The sequence below is a fragment of the Dermochelys coriacea genome, chromosome 2, assembly GCF_009764565.3.
Source record: "Dermochelys coriacea isolate rDerCor1 chromosome 2, rDerCor1.pri.v4, whole genome shotgun sequence".
Taxonomy (NCBI): Eukaryota; Metazoa; Chordata; order Testudines; family Dermochelyidae; genus Dermochelys; species Dermochelys coriacea.
Window position 1 is genome coordinate 253,747,184 of NC_050069.1, and position 17,833 is coordinate 253,765,016.

Here is a 17,833-nt window from a genome sequence, read left to right on the forward strand (position 1 = left end):
ATTAAAGTATATATTTTGCATATTAAATGTTAAAATCTGTTGCAGCAATATGCGTACACTGTACATCGGATGCATCCGATGAAGTGAGCTGTAGCTCACGAAAGCTTATGCTCTAATAAATTTGTTAGTCTCTAAGGTGCCACAAGTACTCCTTTTCTTTTTGCGAATACAGACTAACACGGCTGCTACTCTGAAATCTTACTAATGCAGGTAGTCCCACTGTTACTACCTGTGGTAGTAAATGTAAACCACATGTGTACACATTTGCAGTATCAGAGCCAAAATGTCTAATAATAGTGTCATCACAATGCAAATAATAAATGCTAACTCAGCTACACTGCATATGTCTAGTATTATCTATTTCTGTTCTTTCTGATTAAGAATGTAGCTTTATTAGTGTTTATGCTGTAAAAATCTGCATCAGAAGACACTGTTTGTGCAGGTTGGCTGCGTCAGTGTTGCTGTATAACCATAAATATGCACTTTCTTGACTTTTTTATTTTAATTTTGCAACCTTTTCTGACCTAAGTGTTGTATTTTACAATGTATTGCATTTCCATTTAATAAAAAATGAAGACGTGTGAGGGTGGGAGTTGCATGGATGACTTGCAAAGACACCGTCAGCATTATCAGCATTCAGTGGTTTCAGTCAGGCTTTTAAGTTAAACCTTCAGTGAAAGTGAATAAAGTGCCAAGTTCCCCAGCCTTTGGTTCTACTACTGCCTTGAGACAGTTTTCTGCAAGTCTGGGTTAACTCGGTAGCAGCATGTCTCTTTATGTTGTGATGGTTGTATCTTTTTTTATATAAAGGGGCCAGAATTATTTCTTTTTAATGAAAGTTTTGAATTTGCAGTATATTGGTCTATGGAGCAGCCATTTCAGAGATACTCTAAATTGGTTATCCCTTTATTTTTTTAATGGCCTCAATTTGTGGCAGTTGTTTTGCAGTAACTTGTCTTTGTTTCAATGAGCTATGTACAGTATCTCTGCAGCAAGTTTTCCGAGCAGCAGCCCATGAGTAGCTACCCCTATGCATGTCAGATTGGTTGGGGAGAACATGCAGTATTAATGTAACAAAGAGTGATAGGCCTTAATTAGGCATTGCAGAAATGGTTAGCAGATGATTGATTTAGTATGTCCAAGAGTGATTTTTTTTTTTAAATCACGTTATTTTGCCAAGTTTTAAAAACTTGGTCATGGACATACTGGTTTGTGAAGGCTATTATCATGGCAAGTTTCAAAGCTGAGCCATTTGAGAATTATTTGAGAAGAAGGGAAAAGTGGTACATTCTTTTAAAATGTGGAAAAGGGGGGATTTTTTTTCACTTTTTCAGAGTTTACACTTTCAAAACAAATAATCTACATAGGCAAAGTATGGAAATTTCAGTCAAATAAGTGAATTTCTAAAGTTCTGAACATGTAAAAATGGTGGTATAATTTATCTGTAATGATTATTGCCAGGCCTCCCCAAACAGCCAGGCATGGCCTCGCCTATACTAAATAGCAAGGACTGGCCTGTCCCCCAAGATCTGTGAGAGTGATGGCTCGTCCTTCAGGATAGGTTGTAGATCCTTGATGATGCGTTGGAGAGGTTTTAGTTGGGGGCTGAAGGTGATGGCTAGTGGCGTTCTGTTATTTTCTTTGTTGGGCCTGTCCTGTAGTAGGTGACTTCTGGGTACTCTTCTGGCTCTGTCAATCTGTTTCTTCACTTCAGCAGGTGGGTATTGTAGTTGTAGGAATGCATGATAGAGATCTTGTAGGTGTTTGTCTCTGTCTGAGGGGTTGGAGCAAATGCGGTTATATCGTAGAGCTTGGCTGTAGACAATGGATCGTGTGGTATGATCTGGATGAAAGCTAGAGGCATGTAGGTAGGAATAGCGGTCAGTAGGTTTCCGATATAGGGTGGTGTTTATGTGACCATCACGTATTAGCACAGTAGTGTCCAGGAAGTGGATCTCTTGTGTGGACTGGTCCAGGCTGAGGTTGATGGTGGGATGGAAATTGTTGAAATCCTGGTGGAATTCCTCAAGGGCTTCTTTTCCATGGGTCCAGATGATGAAGATGTCATCAATGTAGCGCAAGTAGAGTAGGGGCATTAGGGGACAAGAGCTGAGGAAGCGTTGTTCTAAGTCAGCCATAAAAATATTGGCATACTGTGGGGCCATGCGGGTACCCATCGCAGTGATGCTGACTTGAAGGTATACATTGTCCCCAAATGTGAAATAGTTATGGGTGAGGACAAAGTCACAAAGTTCAGCCACCAGGTTAGCTGTGACATTATCGGGGATACTGTTCCTGACGGCTTGTAGCCCATCTTTGTGTGGAATGTTGGTGTAGAGGGCTTCTACATCCATAGTGGCTAGGATGGTGTTTTTAGGAAGATCACCAATGGACTGTAGTTTCCTCAGGAAGTCAGTGGTGTCTCGAAGATAGCTGGGAGTGCTGGTAACATAGGGCCTGAGGAGGGAGTTTACATAGCCAGACAATCCTGCTGTCAGGGTGCCAATGCCTGAGATGATGGGATGTCAGATGATGGGGTGTTCAGGATTTCCAGTTTTATGGATCTTGGGTAGCAGATAGAATACCCCAGGTCAGGGTTCTAGGGGTGTGTCTGTGCGGATTTGTTCTCATGCTTTTTCAGGGAGTTTCTTGAGCAAATGCTGTGGTTTCTTTTGGTAACTCTCAGTGGGATCAGAGGGTAATGGCTTGTAGAAAGTGGTGTTGGAGAGCTGCCTAGTAGCCTGTTGTTCATATTCCGACCTATTCATGATGACGACAGCACCTCCTTTGTCAGCCTTTTTGATTATGATGTCAGAGTTGTTTCTGAGGCTGTGGATGGTATTGTGTTCTGCACAGCTGAGGTTATGGGGCAAGTGATCCTGCTTTTCCACAATTTCAGCCCATGCACGTCGGCGGAAGCACTCTATGTAAAAGTCCAGGTTGCTGTTTCGACCTTCAAGAGGAGTCCACCCAGAATCCTTCTTTTTGTAGTGTTGGTAGGAAGGTCTCTGTGGGTTAATATGTTGGTCAGAGGTGTGTTGGAAATATTCCTTGAGTCGTGAGACGTTGAAAATAGGATTCTAGGTCACCACAGAATTGTATCATGTTCGTGGGGGTGGAGGGGCAAAAGGAGAGGCCCCGACATAGGACAGATTCTTCTGCTGGGTTAAGAGTATAGTTGGATAGATTAACAATATTGCTGGGTGGGTTACGGGAACCACTGTTGTGGCCCCTTTTGGCATGGAGTAGTTTTTCTTTTGTAGAGAAGCAAAGTGTGTGTTGTAAATGGCTTGTGTAGTTTTTGTAAAGTCCAGCCACGAGGAAGTTTGTGTGGAAAGTTGGTTCTCTATGAGAGTATCCAGTTTTGAGAGCTCATTCTTAATCTTTCCCTGTTTGCTGTAGACGATGTTGATCAGGTGGTTCCACAGTTTTTATCTCTCATGCATTCTTACAACTACAATACCCACCTGCTGAAGTGAAGAAACAGATTGACAGAGCCAGAAGAGTACCCAGAAGTCACCTACTACAGGACAGGCCCAACAAAGAAAATAACAGAACGCCACTAGCCATCACCTTCAGCCCCCAACTAAAACCTCTCCAACGCATCATCAAGGATCTACAACCTATCCTGAAGGACGAGCCATCACTCTCACAGATCTTGGGGGACAGGCCAGTCCTTGCTTACAGACAGCCCCCCAACCTGAAGCAAATACTCACCAGCAACCACACAACAGAACCACTAACCCAGGAACCTATCCTTGCAACAAAGCCCGTTGCCAACTCTGTCCACATATCTATTCAGGGGACACCATCATAGGGCCTAATCACATCAGCCACGCTATCAGAGGCTCGTTCACCTGCGCATCTACCAATGTGATATATGCCATCGTGTGCCAGCAATGCCCCTCTGCCATGTACATTGGTCAAACTGGACAGTCTCTACCTAAAAGAATAAATGGACACAAATCAGACGTCAAGAATTATAACATTCAAAAACCAGTCGGAGAACACTTCACTCTCTCCGGTCACTCGATTACAGACCTGAGGGTAGCTATCCTTCAACAAATCAACTTCAAAAACAGACTCCAAGGAGAGACTGTTGAATTGGAATTAATTTGCAAACTGGATACAATTAACTTAGGCTTGAATAGAGACTGGGAATGGATGAGTCATTACACAAAGTAGAACTATTTCCCCATGAAGAAAAGGAGTACCGGTGGCACCTTAGAGACTAACAAATTTATTAGAGCATAAGCTTTCGTGAGCTACAGCTCACTTCATCGGATGCATTTGGTGGAAAAAACAGAGGAGAGATTTATATACACACACACAGAGAACATGAAACAATGGGTTTATCATACACACTGTAAGGAGAGTGATCACTTAAGATAAGCCATCACCAGCAGCAGGGGGTGGAAAGGAGGAAAACCTTTCTTGGTGACAAGCAAGGTAGGCTAATTCCAGCAGTTAACAAGAATATCAGAGGAACAGTGGGGGGTGGGGTGGGAGGGAGAAATACCATGGGGAAATAGTTTTACTTTGTGTAATGACTCATCCATTCCCAGTCTCTATTCAAGCCTAAGTTAAGGATAGGTTCCTGGGTTAGTGGTTCTGTTGTGTGGTGTGTGGTTGCTGGTGAGTATTTGCTTCAGATTGGGGGGCTGTCTGTAAGCAAGGACTGGTCTGTCTCCCAAGATCTGTGAGAGTGATGGCTCGTCCTTCAGGATAGGTTGTAGATCCTTGATGATGCGTTGGAGAGGTTTTAGTTGGGGGCTGAAGGTGATGGCTAGTGGCGTTCTGTTGTTTTCTTTGTTGGGCCTGTCCTGTAGTAGGTGACTTCTGGGTACTCTTCTGGCTCTGTCAATCTTTCTTCACTTCAGCAGGTGGGTATTGTAGTTGTAGGAATGCATGATAGAGAACCACACACCACACAACAGAACCACTAACCCAGGAACCTATCCTTGCAACAAAGCCCGTTGCCAACTCTGTCCACATATCTATTCAGGGGATACCATCATAGGGCCTAATCACATCAGCCACACTATCAGAGGCTCCTTCACCTGCGCATCTTCCAATGTGATATATGCCATCATGTGCCAGCAATGCCCCTCTGCCATGTACATTGGCCAAACTGGACAGTCTCTATGTAAAAGAATGAATGGACACAAATCAGACGTCAAGAATTATAACATTCAAAAACCAGTTGGAGAACACTTCAATCTCTCTGGTCACTCGATCACAGACCTAAGAGTGGCTATACTTCAACAAAAAAGCTTCAAAAACAGACTCCAACGAGAGACTGCTGAATTGGAATTAATTTGCAAACTGGATACAATGAACTTAGGCTTGAATAGAGACTGGGAATGGATGAGTCATTACACAAAGTAAAACTATTTCCCCATGGTATTTCTCCCTCCCACCCCACCCCCCACTGTTCCTCTGATATTCTTGTTAACTGCTGGAATTAGCCTACCTTGCTTCAGAGAAGCAGCCGTGTTAGTCTGTATTCGCAAAAAGAAAAGGAGTACTTGTGGCACCTTAGAGACTACAGACTAACACGGCTGCTTCTCTGAAACCTGTCATTATGCAAGGCACTGAATTTAGCCGTATAGAGTGGAAATCTGTCAACTTCATGGAAAAACTCGCACAGATACAGACAGACATCATCTTCCTCTCGAAATGCAAACAGATGGACATCATACCGAAAGGACTGAAGGTAAAAAATCCATTACAATCTACATACCACACAGACTATGCTGACAGCTTGTGCCACACACTCTCAAGGAAACTGCGGAACCACCTGATCAACATCCTCTACAGCAAACAGGGAAAGATTAATTTTTAAGCCTCTGTTTTTTCCACCAAATGCATCCGATGAAGTGAGCTGTAGCTCACGAAAGCTTATGCTCTAATAAATTTGTTAGTCTCTAAGGTGCCACAAGTACTCCTTTTCTTCCTACCTTGCTTGTCACCATGAAAGGTTTTCCTCCTTTCCACCCCCTGCTGCTGGTGATGGCTTATCTTAAGTGATCACTCTCCTTACAGTGTGTATGATAAACCCATTGTTTCATGTTCTCTGTGTGTGTGTATATAAATCTCTCCTCTGTTTTTTCCACCAAATGCATCCGATGAAGTGAGCTGTAGCTCACGAAAGCTTATGCTCTAATAAATTTGTTAGTCTCTAAGGTGCCACCGGTACTCCTTTTCTTTTTGGGAATACAGACTAACACGGCTGCTACTCTGAAACCTATTTCCCCATGTTATCTCTCCCTCCCACCCCACCCCCGCTGTTCCTCAGATGTTCTTGTTTACTGCTGGAAATGGCCCACCTTGCTTGTCACCATGAAAGGTTTCCTCCCCCCCCCCCCCCCCCCCCGCTGCTGGTGTTGGCTCATCTTAAGTGATCACTCTCCTTACAGTGTGTATGATAAAACCCATTGTTTCATGTTCTCTGTGTTTGTGTGTGTGTGTGTGTATATATATATAAATCTCCCCACTGTATTTTCTACCAAATGCATCCAATGAAGTGAGCTGTAGCTCACGAAAGCTTATGCTCAAATAAATTTGTTAGTCTCTAAGGTGCCACAAGTACTGCTTTTCTTTTTGTGAGATATAGAGTAATCGCTTTGTGAAAAGGAAGGATTTGCACGTTGGCAGGGCAGTGTGGGGAAGCCATGCAGCTCCTGCAGATACAGCGCAGTCTTTAGGACATCAATTCAGAATTTTTTTACCATCTCTACGTTTAGTAAAATGCAAGCTGTGGAGACACAGGTAACCAGAAAAATACCGTGTTAGCATTGTCATTTCTGGATGTTGGTGGCCAAATTTTCAGACAGGCCTCTACACTTGTGCATAAGCAGTCTGCATCTGCACAGAGAAACCAGGTACTTGCCTACCTCGCCTGTTTGTGCATAGCTTGTTTGTCCAGGGATGCAGATTGGGTAATGAAGCAACCTTATTGCAAGGGTGAAGTTTGAAGCTTGTTTGAAAATTTGGTCTTAGGAGAGCCTTTATAACAGACAGTGATTCAGGCTGATGCTTTCCTTCTGTGAGAATTGCCTGGCAGATGAGCTCAGACTCTTGTGTTACCTTTTCTTCCCTTTGTACCAGATTCTAAAAGTATAAAAGGATAGAATTCTTTTTGACTGCCAAAGATGCAGTGCGCGTTTTCTGCCCTTTGAATGTTTAAAAGGGCTTGAAATCTTGCCAGATAACTGCTAGAAAACTACTAGCCAGTAGACTAAAGCTGCTTGCCAGAAGCTGATAAGAAAGTTGATAGCTGTTGAGGGTGCACCCCTTATGGGTCCAGGGGAAGCTGCTAGAAAGTGTGAGAAGGGATAATCTGAAAACATCCTATGATAGGATTTTTAGAAGTGCTCAGCATTGGCCTTACTACTTCCACAACTTCACTGGCAGCAGAATTAGGCCAACACTTAATCACTTTTGAAATTCCACATTGAATGTTGTACTGCAGAGTTTGTTTACTTATTCAGAGACAGCAAGAGCATGTCCTATATGGGGAGGATCATGTCCTGTATCTGTCCCTACTGGGCTCCAAAATTTTATGTCATTCTTGACTTATCTGATAAGTTCTTTTGGAGCATGTCGTCTTCATGCTGAGGTCCACAGCTCTGTTACGTTTGGTATTTCAGTCTGTTTGCAAAGTACTACATAAAATGACTGTAAATGTTTGTTATCCTCAAAGTTCTGCTGAACGTTGTAAACATTTGAAGAGCAGCTCTTCCAGACAACTGTTACAGGTTTAGCCAATAAAAATGTACAACAATGAACATGCTATTGCCATTTTGAATATGGTTTTTGGTTTTTTTTGTTAAGCTGTGGTCAGATGAGGAACGTTATACCTTTCTGGTGAAAGTTCTTAAAAGTTTCACTTTGATACCGCTAAAAAAGAAAAAAGAGCTAAGGCAGAATCCTCTGCTGCTTGGATGAAGTGTGATGATCCAGTCTCTGGCTTAGCAGCTGCTAAGTAAATAACTTCCAAGTGTCTCATCAGTTTCACTGGTGCCCTCAACTGTACAGAGAACAGGAGTATATCAGCAAGAAGTATACACACACTTTCTATATAAATTGTGAAGTACAAATAGATTTTTTTAATTAGATTTTGTTGGACTTTTTACAAAAAGAGCACCATTTCACTGCTGTGTTTCAACTACTCTGAAAAGACAATGAAATCCAAAAGACGAAATCTTAGTATTGTTTATAATATTTGATTCCCTTGCCCTTCCAAAACACTTGGTGGGGGCGGGGGAACAAAACTAAGTCAAAATTAAGGTCCTTATTTTGTACATGCTTAACTTGATACATACGAGTGATCCCAGTGAGTATGTTAGTGTTTGTAGGTTCAGGAGCTAAATCATAAGACGAGCAGGAATAAAATATCAGAAAGTCAGACAGAGTTATGTGATTGTGATCCTCCAATATGGAGGGCCCATGGTTATAAAGACAAGATACATGTCTGAAAAATAAGTTGATGGTTTCATGTCTTCGTTGTTTTTCTTATTTTCTTTTGGTGGGATAGAATGTGCTGAGAGAGCTGTCCAGGAAGAGTGCCATTTGGGCCCCCACAGTAGTTCGAAGTAATCTGAATCAGTTTGATTAGAAACTTTTGAATTTTCACTGAAACTTGCAACTTGAAGAAAAAAACCTCTCACTTTGAAGGACTAGCTTTTGTTTGTTTATTTATTGGTTTGGCTTTTTTAATGATCAAATCTATGCAAAGTGCTGTGCATAATATCATTAATTCTCTTCCGAAATCCCTCAAGAAATTTCCATTTTGGTTTTGTTATGTCCTTGACATCTGTTTCCCAGGGTGAATGGTTTCTCTCCAGAATCATGTCAGATTTTTTTTGGAGTCACTGCTTGTCTCTCTCAGGTGAGAATATAATGATTTTAAAGAAATATAACTTAGAATAATTACAATACATTTGTATATTTTTGTATTCTGATTCTTGTTTTCCTTATCTTTCTATATGTACCATGATTTTTCTTCTTTGGTGTACAATAGGTGAACCACTACCTGAGCAGCATATGACTAAATATTTAATTCGATATCAGACATGGGGATCCAAGAATCATTCAACATTTAGCATAAAAGGGGAATGATTTATATGGCATTCAGCAATAAAGAGAAACTATAGTATGCAGAGAGCAACATGTAGGAATTGTGTGTCTTTTACTTGTAAATTTTTTACAACTTCTTATTTCTGGGTTGTTTTTGTTTTGCTTGTTATCCATGCACTAAGCAGAATAACTGATCACTATGATTATACCTATTCTTCTGTGCACTAACATTTTACTGGAAGTGCCACATCTAAAATTTGAGGCTAGGCTACAGTCCAGGCAAGATGTATTCACCTGATTAACTCTGAACACTGTGAGCATTCCTATTGAAATCAGTGTGTGAACAGGTGCAGTCACCTTTACAGGGTGGTGCCCTATGGTTTTAAATTGGTGCTATTAGGAAAATGTTAATTTTCTGTTGCATATGAATGATTGTCCAGATTTACCTGGCATGTCTGACAGAATAGAGCATGATCTGTTAGAGACAACAAGCACTTCTGATTGTCTTCTTGTGTTATTAAATGTTGTCTCCTGGTTTTAATTCTGTTTTACTTTTTGTTAGTGCCTTTCTCCATAACAGACATTAAGACTTCAAATGAATTTATCCTCATCCTTAAAAATCTGAAGAATGTTGAAATTGGGATTTTTTTAAGGCTGTGGGTGTCTTGGTCATTACAATTACATAAAATGCCTAGGAATTAGGTAGCCATTGCCTTGGTTAAACAACAGATTTTTGGTTGTTATTCAATAATGACATTCCCTAGGTTGGAGAATGCTGATACAATAAAAAGGACTGCTTTATGGACTTTACTTACAAGAGGTTTTTTTTTTTTTTTTCAAGTAGCTAGTTTTGTAAGGTAATGGTTGAAGCTAAATGAACAGGCTGTCTTGAATGAATCTACAAAACCTGATATTTGCATTTTAGTTCTATAGTTATTTGCTCCTCTTCCCCCCCACCCCCCAGTAATACTTTAATTTCAGGTTAGCGAAAGTGAGGAACATCTCTAAAGTTTCTTTTCATTGTATGGGTTAAGGAATTGTTCTTCAGTGTTTTGTGTAAACTTTCATACTAATCCTTTATTTAAAAATGGTAGGAAGTAGAACATTATTCAAATTACTAAACAATATTTTACAAGTTATAATAATGCTCTTCAAGCAAAAGAAGTATTGTTGCATAGATCTAAAAGGTTTATTTTTAACTTCCTATTAGATTTCATCTGAAGACCGAAGTGTGCTGTGGGCTTTGATTACTTTTTATGGAGGGGATTGCCAGCTGAGCCTCAATAATAAGTGTACTCATTTGGTTGTGCCTGAGCCAAAGGGGGTAAGAGTTTATGACATGTACAATCTTTCCTGGTGTAGTTCTCATTTGTTTCTGAATAATCAAACAATTTTCACCTTTCCTGAAGTTCTTTAGAGTCTCAAATTGCTTGCTGGATTTGAACAGCTGAACTGATCATGTTAATGCTTTGCAGCTAATTGTCTCATATTTATTTTCCCTAAAGCTTGGAGTTTGATTAATTCAAAAGGTATCCCAGCTTCAATTTATGTATTTCTAATCTGATTTGTAGCTGCATTCAAACTTTAGATATCAAATAGTTATTTGATAAATAACTGGCTTTACAGTTGCCTTCCTAGTTACTCATTTACACTAGTCAGTAGAGCATATGCATTAGTATATGTCCTTTATAATGACTAAGTGGCATTCCTGAAGAAAAATTACAAGGCTAGAATAGAAATACTGTAAAATGACTTATTGACTCTATAATCTTATTACTGGACTATCACTGAAAAAAGATTTGCAATGCCTTCCATTTTGTTGACATTTTAGGGGTGTATGTGTATGGGGAGAAAAATCCAAAAGGAAACCCTAAATAACAAAATCCCCAAAGGATTTTCCTCTTGGAGGAAGATGAAGGGTTATTTTGTCTCACTAATTACTGCACCATATTTTGATGAAAAATACTGAGCATTTATACATAATTTTTAATATTCAGAGCTCTTCACAAACCCCAGCTAACCTTCGGATTAAGTAAGTGGTATTGTCTTCATACAGATGGAGAAACTGAATAAGAGAGGCTAAGGGATTTGCCAAAGATGGAACATGGAGACAACATCAGAATAGTGTCTTATAGTGTCCTATTAGTAATGCTCTACTTATGGCAGTTCCAGTATAATTACTTATGTCAGGGGAAAAAAAAGTCCTAGTGTGTTCTCAAACCATAATTAAATATTTAAAAAAAACCAAACCACAAAAAATTCTACTTAGACATTTCTAGCTACTTTATTAGTGGATACAGCAAGGTTTTCCTTGGCTTTTGTTTTGTGCTTTGGTAACTTATTTGATCCTGCAAGTACTTCAACACAGGCTTGACATTATGGATGCAAATGGTCTAAAAAAATTGTGATGTTAAGCGTGTGTCTGAAGGCTTGCTGAATTGGGGGTCGAAAATATATACTTTAAACTTGTGTAGACCTTTGTCAAGTTTGGAAATTTTTGATTGAGAAATAAATTTTTTATAAATGTTTGCAAAGTACATAGTGTCTGTATGCAGTACATCGATTCAATTTACTACCATCCCATCAACAGTGTGATTTTTGTTTTGGTTTTTTCACAGCTATAAAATTAATCTGGGAAATCTTTGGGCCTCTTGTGGCCTGGAGTTGGGAGAAGGAAAAGGTATTCCTATTGATTGTGTGCAGGAATCCTTAGTATTCCTTCCTCTCTTCCCCCCGCCTTTTCCCCACCCTCCAAAATAAATAAAACTAAAACACTATATCAACCAGTACAATTTAACAGGTTCCAGTACATACATAGTACGGGTATCCAAAGTATACATTGAATGATTCAGAAGCCTTGAAATGACTGATATGTCTGTTGTGATCCAGGAACCTCTTAGTGCCAGAGGACATAGAGGATGCATAGGGTTTTACAGGGATCCTCTGTGTCAGAGATATGCATATTAAGTTCACCTAAGGGTGGCATGTGAGGTGTCTATCAAGAGGCAGTAACCCACTGGTCACCATGATCATTTTAAAATGTATGTAAGTATAGTATTTAAGGAGTTATTTCTCTGTACTGGAAGTTATGTTCTCAAAGCCTTGGAGTTAAGGCAGGTAACTAAAAGGTGACTTGTTTTAAACGGTTCTTTTCAAGAAGTAGCAGACACTTATTTTTCTATCTGGTCATTATATATTGTGTGTCTTATAATGGAAGCCTATTTACATATAGAGCCAGATGCTAATTAAAAGATTGCAAAGCCCACAAGAAAAAACAATCAGCAGGTAATGTCTTGTGTATGAATAAGAACAAAGACTATTGTAATATGTCTAAGGCAATGGTTCTCAGTCTGCGGCCCATGGTCAGCTTGTGGCCTGATCAGCACACAGCTGTGGCCCATGTGACATCCTCAGGGCCATACAGGTAGTATTGGATGCGGCCCATATAACATATTGTGGGCCGCATATACGGGCCACAATGGTAACTAGGTTGAGAACCACTGGTCTAAGGGTACCAAGAAATACCCAGCATCCTTCACCAAGGAGACAAGTTGACAGTATGGCTTGTCTCATGAAAAAGGGATCACAGCCTTCCTGGATGAAAAATGCTAGAAGGACTTTGGGGGTGAACTTCTGCTCTATAAGACATGAAGTATTTATAGGTTCTAGAATGCATGTTAGGACTCTTTTATATGTAACCATTTGTTTTCAGTATTTCTACTTGCTATCACTTGAATCTCTATTCTTTTGTTAAAAAAAACTGTTGCTTGTATTTACTTATAAACTTGTTTGAGTGCTGTATGTTAAGTGGAGTGGTGATCTAAGTTGTAACTGAGAAGCTGGGATTGCTTTGATTTGAGATCAGTGAATCCATGAATACTGCAAATGGCCTGTTGAGCAGAGGCTAGACACTCCAAGGAGATGCTTGGAAGGCTCAGGAGTTGCCTATCTCTAACACAGGGGTGGGCAAACTTTTTGGCCTGAGGGCCACATATGGGTATAGAAATTGTATGGCGGGCCATGAATACGCACAGAAATTGGGGGTTGGGGTGCAGGAGGGGGTGAGGGCTCTGGAGTGGGGCTGAGGATGAGGGGTTGGGGGTGCAGGAAGGTGCTCTGGGCTGAGACTGAGGGGTTGGGAGGGCGATCAGGGGTAGGGCAGTGGATTGGGGCACAGGAGGGGGTCAAGGATGTAAACTCTAGGGTGAGCTTACATCAAGCAGCTCCCAGAAACTGTGGCATGTCCCCCCTCTGGCTTCTACACAGAGGCGCAGCCAGGCAGCTCTGCCATGTCCGCAGGCGCCACCCTGTAGCTTCCATTGGCTGTGGTTCCCGGGCCAGTGGGAGTTGCGGGGTTGGCACATGGGGCTGGGCCAGTGTGTAGAGCCCCCTGGCTGCCCCTATGCTTAGGAGCCGGAGGAGAGACGTGATGCTGCTTCTAGGAGCCACGTGGAGCGAGGCAAGCCCCTGACCCCACTCCTCAGCGGAAGTTCGAGGGCCAGATTAAAACATCCGGAGGGCCGTAATTTGCCAACCCTTTCTCTAACACGTAGAAAGAGAGGGGCCTGCATAGGCTTAGGAGAGAGCTTGTGTTGCCTGTGGCTGGTTGAGTCAGGAAGTTGATCTGTGGCAGGCATAGACAAGGCTTCTCACCGTAAGGGCAGGTGGTAGTGAGGTGTCTCACAATCCTGGTTACCCCCAGGAAGTATCACATCTACACTGTAATACCTAAGCACCAGAAACTGAGTGGAAGATTTGATTTATTTGCATTTACTTGCATTAAAAATGTCTTGTATTAAAAATGTTAGGTGCATTTAACAATTTTATTTTAGATTAAGCAAAATAAGTATTCCCTTCAGTGCCTAATACAAATATATTTATTAAACAGTTCATTTGAGGATCATCGGTGCAACAGTGAGTGAAATTAATTTGTCCCATTGTTATGTTTTCTTCAGTGTTCAGATATAGCTACATTATTTTTAGTTTTACAGGTTACCTGCTTTTTGCTCAAATTAAAAAATCTCCAGGTTCCTACCACAGACTGTCAAAGTAGGCTTCTAAAATTTGTCCACAATCTTATTAGCTCCCTCCAGTAGATCATCTGAGTAGTCAGAGGAATGATAGTATTCTGTGTCTAGCATGTATCTGGTGCTTAGCCATAAGGACCTAAACCCATTCAGGTTTCAGAGTAGCAGCCGTGTTAGTCTGTATTCGCAAAAAGAAAAGGAGTACTTGTGGCACCTTAGAGACTAACAAATTTATTTGAGCATAAGTTTTCGTGAGCTACAGCTCACTTCATCAGATGCATCCGATGAAGTGAGCTGTAGCTCACGAAAGCTTATGCTCAAATAAATTTGTTAGTCTCTAAGGTGCCACAAGTAAACCCATTCAGAAAGTCATCTTCCTATTGATACCCTCCTTACCTTATATGAGCACTGAAAGCAAATTTTACTTTTGAAAAAATTGTTTCCTTGTTGTTTTGTGGCAGGGGACCTGAGCATGTTCATCAGAATCTGAGAGGGGGTGGAAAGTGGGACGGGTTTTCACCTTGCATGTCATATGATCCCCTTTTTTTCTTTAATTCTTTCCCCTTTCTTTTCCTGTCTAATGCCACACATGCAGTATACTCCAGCTGCTGCTAGAGGATTCATCTTAATACAGTGGAGTTGCATCATGCGCGCATTTAACGCAAATTCAACTATATGCATTCGGCAAAAAAAAAGAAAAATAACAATAACTCACGGTGGTGGAGTACTGTACAGGAGTCGACAGAGTGCTCAGGAGTCGATTTATAAATCGACCCCCACTGGATCAATTGCTACCCGCCGATCCGGTGAGCATCTTGCCGTGCTGAGTGTAATTCTAGTGTTTAAAGATACGTATTTTTTGTACAGCATGGCCCCTAAATGCAAGCCAACTACTTCATCTGGTGCTCAACCGAAGAAACAGCAATCTGTTCCAATGCTGGAGGAAAAATTGGCTGTGTTGGACTTATTGAGAGACGGTATGTCGATCTCCAACGTGGCGCGTAAATATGGCCGCAATGAATCTAGTATCCATGCCATCAAGATTCGAGAGAGAAATTCGTCAAGCCGTGGCATCAAGTGCTCCAATAGGCTGCAAGGTGACAAGCCAAGTACATGATAAGACTTTAGTGAAGACTGAAAAGGCGTTAAACTTATGGCTGGAAGACATGAACCATAAATGTGTGCCTATCGATGGCAACATGTTGTGAGAAAAGGCTCTTAGCCTCTACGCACTGTTCAAACCTCCCGCCGAAGAGGGAGAGCCTTCTGATGAGAAGGAATTCAAAGGCAGCCAAGGTTGGCTTAACAGTTTTAGGAACTGCTTCAACCTCAGAAACGTTCAGACTACTGGTGAAGCTGCATCTGCCAATGAAGAAGCAGCAAAAGCCTACCCTGAACAATTAAAGAAAATCATAGAAGAAAAGGGCTTCTTCCGGAACAAGTTTTAATGCTGACGAGACTGGGCTCTTCTGGAAAAAATGCCCAACTGCACTTGCACTTCGAAATCAGAAGACAAGCCCCTGGCTTCAAAGTACTAAAGACCATGTGACTGTATTGTGGCAGTGCGGCTGGGTATTTTAATAAAGCCGGGCTTGCTCTACAGGGCTGCAAATCCCCGTGCCCTAAAAGGCAAGAACAAAATCTCCTGCCTGTGTTCTGGCAATCAAATAAAAAGGCTTGGTGATGGTAGCATTATTTCGGATTGGTTCCGCAAATGTTTCATTCCAGAGGTCAAGTGGTACATCGAAGAGAAAGGACTTGACTTTAAAGTGTTGCTGATCGTAGACAAAGCTCCTGGCCATCCTGAGGCACTCCGGTTTGCGCATAACAACACTGAAGTAGTCTTTCTCACTTTTTTTTTCTTCATTCTTCCATCTCTCTCTCTCTTTTTGACTATATGCGATTTTCGCCTTACGTGCTGATTTTAAAACCTAACCCCCCGCGTAAGATGCGACTCCACTGTATGGTACACAGTAATCATTTCTCAATTTTCCTTCCATCTGCTTACCTGCCGCCTTAACTTTTTCATCAAATGGTGCAGAAAAAACTATTAGTGTTCCCAGACTTTAGTTTTTGCTCTGGCAGCATGATATGCTGTTAGTAAAGCAGCCATTGTGCTTGTTCACAGGAGAATTTAGCTGCTCTCCCCTTCCCCTTCCTTGGGCTATAGGGCTTCTTCATTATTTTGGTCTTCTATCACAGAAAAATATCTTGGGTATTTTTTCCACACTTTTTTGATGGTGCATTTATTCCTGTGGAGGAGTTCAGCTGTTTGATATCTTTGATTCCCTTATTCAGGTACAGAAGTTTGAAACTCCTTTCCTGACCTAATCTCCCCTCTTCCTTAAGCACCCCTTCTGAAGACACACTTCTTTTATTAAACCTACAAATCCTCTCTCTTCAATCATAACAAAACTGATTTTTGATGTGGATGTGGAGCCCTGTTGACTTCATTGGGGCTTTCCACAGGCACAGAGGTCTGTGTATGTGCTATGTATTGCGGGATCTAAGCCCTACATTTTGCCCTAAAAAGCTACTATGTTTTATGGTTTGAGCTCAATGCATATTGTGACAGGGTTGGGCCAGATGGCTACAGGAGACTAATAGAAGGCAGATATATTAGCCCCAGGTTAAGTAGGTCCCTTTTCCCTGGTAAGCTAACAGGGAAGGTTCCAGAACAATCAGGAACCTTCTGGAGACAATTAAGACAGACAGGCTGATTAGAACACCTGCAACCAATCAAGAAGCTGCTAGAATCAATTAAGGCAGGCTAATCAGGGCACCTGGGTTTAAAAAGGAGCTCACTTCAGTTTGTGGTGCGTGTGTAAGGAGCTGGGAGTGAGAACGCGGACTGTTGGAGGAATGAGGTGTACAAGCATTATCAGACACCAGGAGGAAGGTCCTATGGTGAGGATAAAGAAGGTGTTGGGAGGAGGCCGTGGTGAAGTAGCCCAGGGAGTTGTAGCTGTTGCACAGCTGTTCCAGGAGGCACTCTAGACAGCTGCATTCCACAGGGCCCTGGGCTGGAACCCAGAGTAGAGGGCAGGCCCGGGTTCCCCCCAAACCTCCCAACTCCTGGTCAGACACAGGAGGAGTTGACCTGGACTGTGGGTTCACGAAACGGCCAAACTGAGGGCTGCTGTGAAGCTCCAAGGCGAGCAAATCCGCCAATAAGCGCAAGACCCCCAATAGAGGAGGAACTTTGTCACAACTGGTGTCAGGAACGGGATTTGGTGTGCACAGCGTGGCGGAAGAAGGAGGGTGTTTGGAGGGTGGGGGAAAGAGAGAGGGTTTATTTATTTATTTATTTTTTTTCACCTCAATGGAGGAGGTAGTGCGGGTACTGATACAAGCCACGGCTGCCCAACAGGAGGCTACTCGTATCCAGGCAGCCGCCCAACAGGAGGCAGTGCAGCTGCAGCAAGAGACTAATGGCCTGCTGATGGACCAGGCTGCTCAAGATTGGGCTATGTTGCAGGAACTGGTAAACCAGGTAAAGGCTCTTTCAGAGCTGAACCGCGGCCATGGTGGGACGGAGATCGTGCGGGTCAGCAATTGGCTACAGAAAATGACACGAGAGGTTGATGTAGAGGCATACCTCCTGGCCTTTGAGAGGACAGCCCTGCGGGAGGTTTGGCCCCAAGAACAGTGGTCTGGCATCCTCACTCCATTCCTGTGTGGGGAGGCCAAGAAGGCCTACTATGATTTGCAGGGGCAGAAGGTAC

The 17,833-nt window shown here is 42.0% G+C and overlaps 1 protein-coding gene across 5 annotated transcripts in view; it reads left to right on the top strand.

Annotated features, from left to right (window-relative positions):
• PAXIP1 (PAX interacting protein 1) overlaps positions 1–17,833 on the top strand; it is a 93,593-nt gene that overhangs the window by 10,187 nt on the left and 65,573 nt on the right. For all 5 annotated transcript variants that reach the window (XR_005291213.2, XM_043509654.1, XM_038390989.2 and 2 more), the window contains exons 4-5: positions 8,830–8,893; positions 10,292–10,405. Coding sequence is in view for 4 of the 5 variants with exons in the window: in XM_043509654.1 (XP_043365589.1) it covers positions 8,830–8,893; positions 10,292–10,405 (178 nt within the window). In the remaining variant the exon portion in view is untranslated. The remainder of the gene's footprint in view (positions 1–8,829; positions 8,894–10,291; positions 10,406–17,833) is intronic.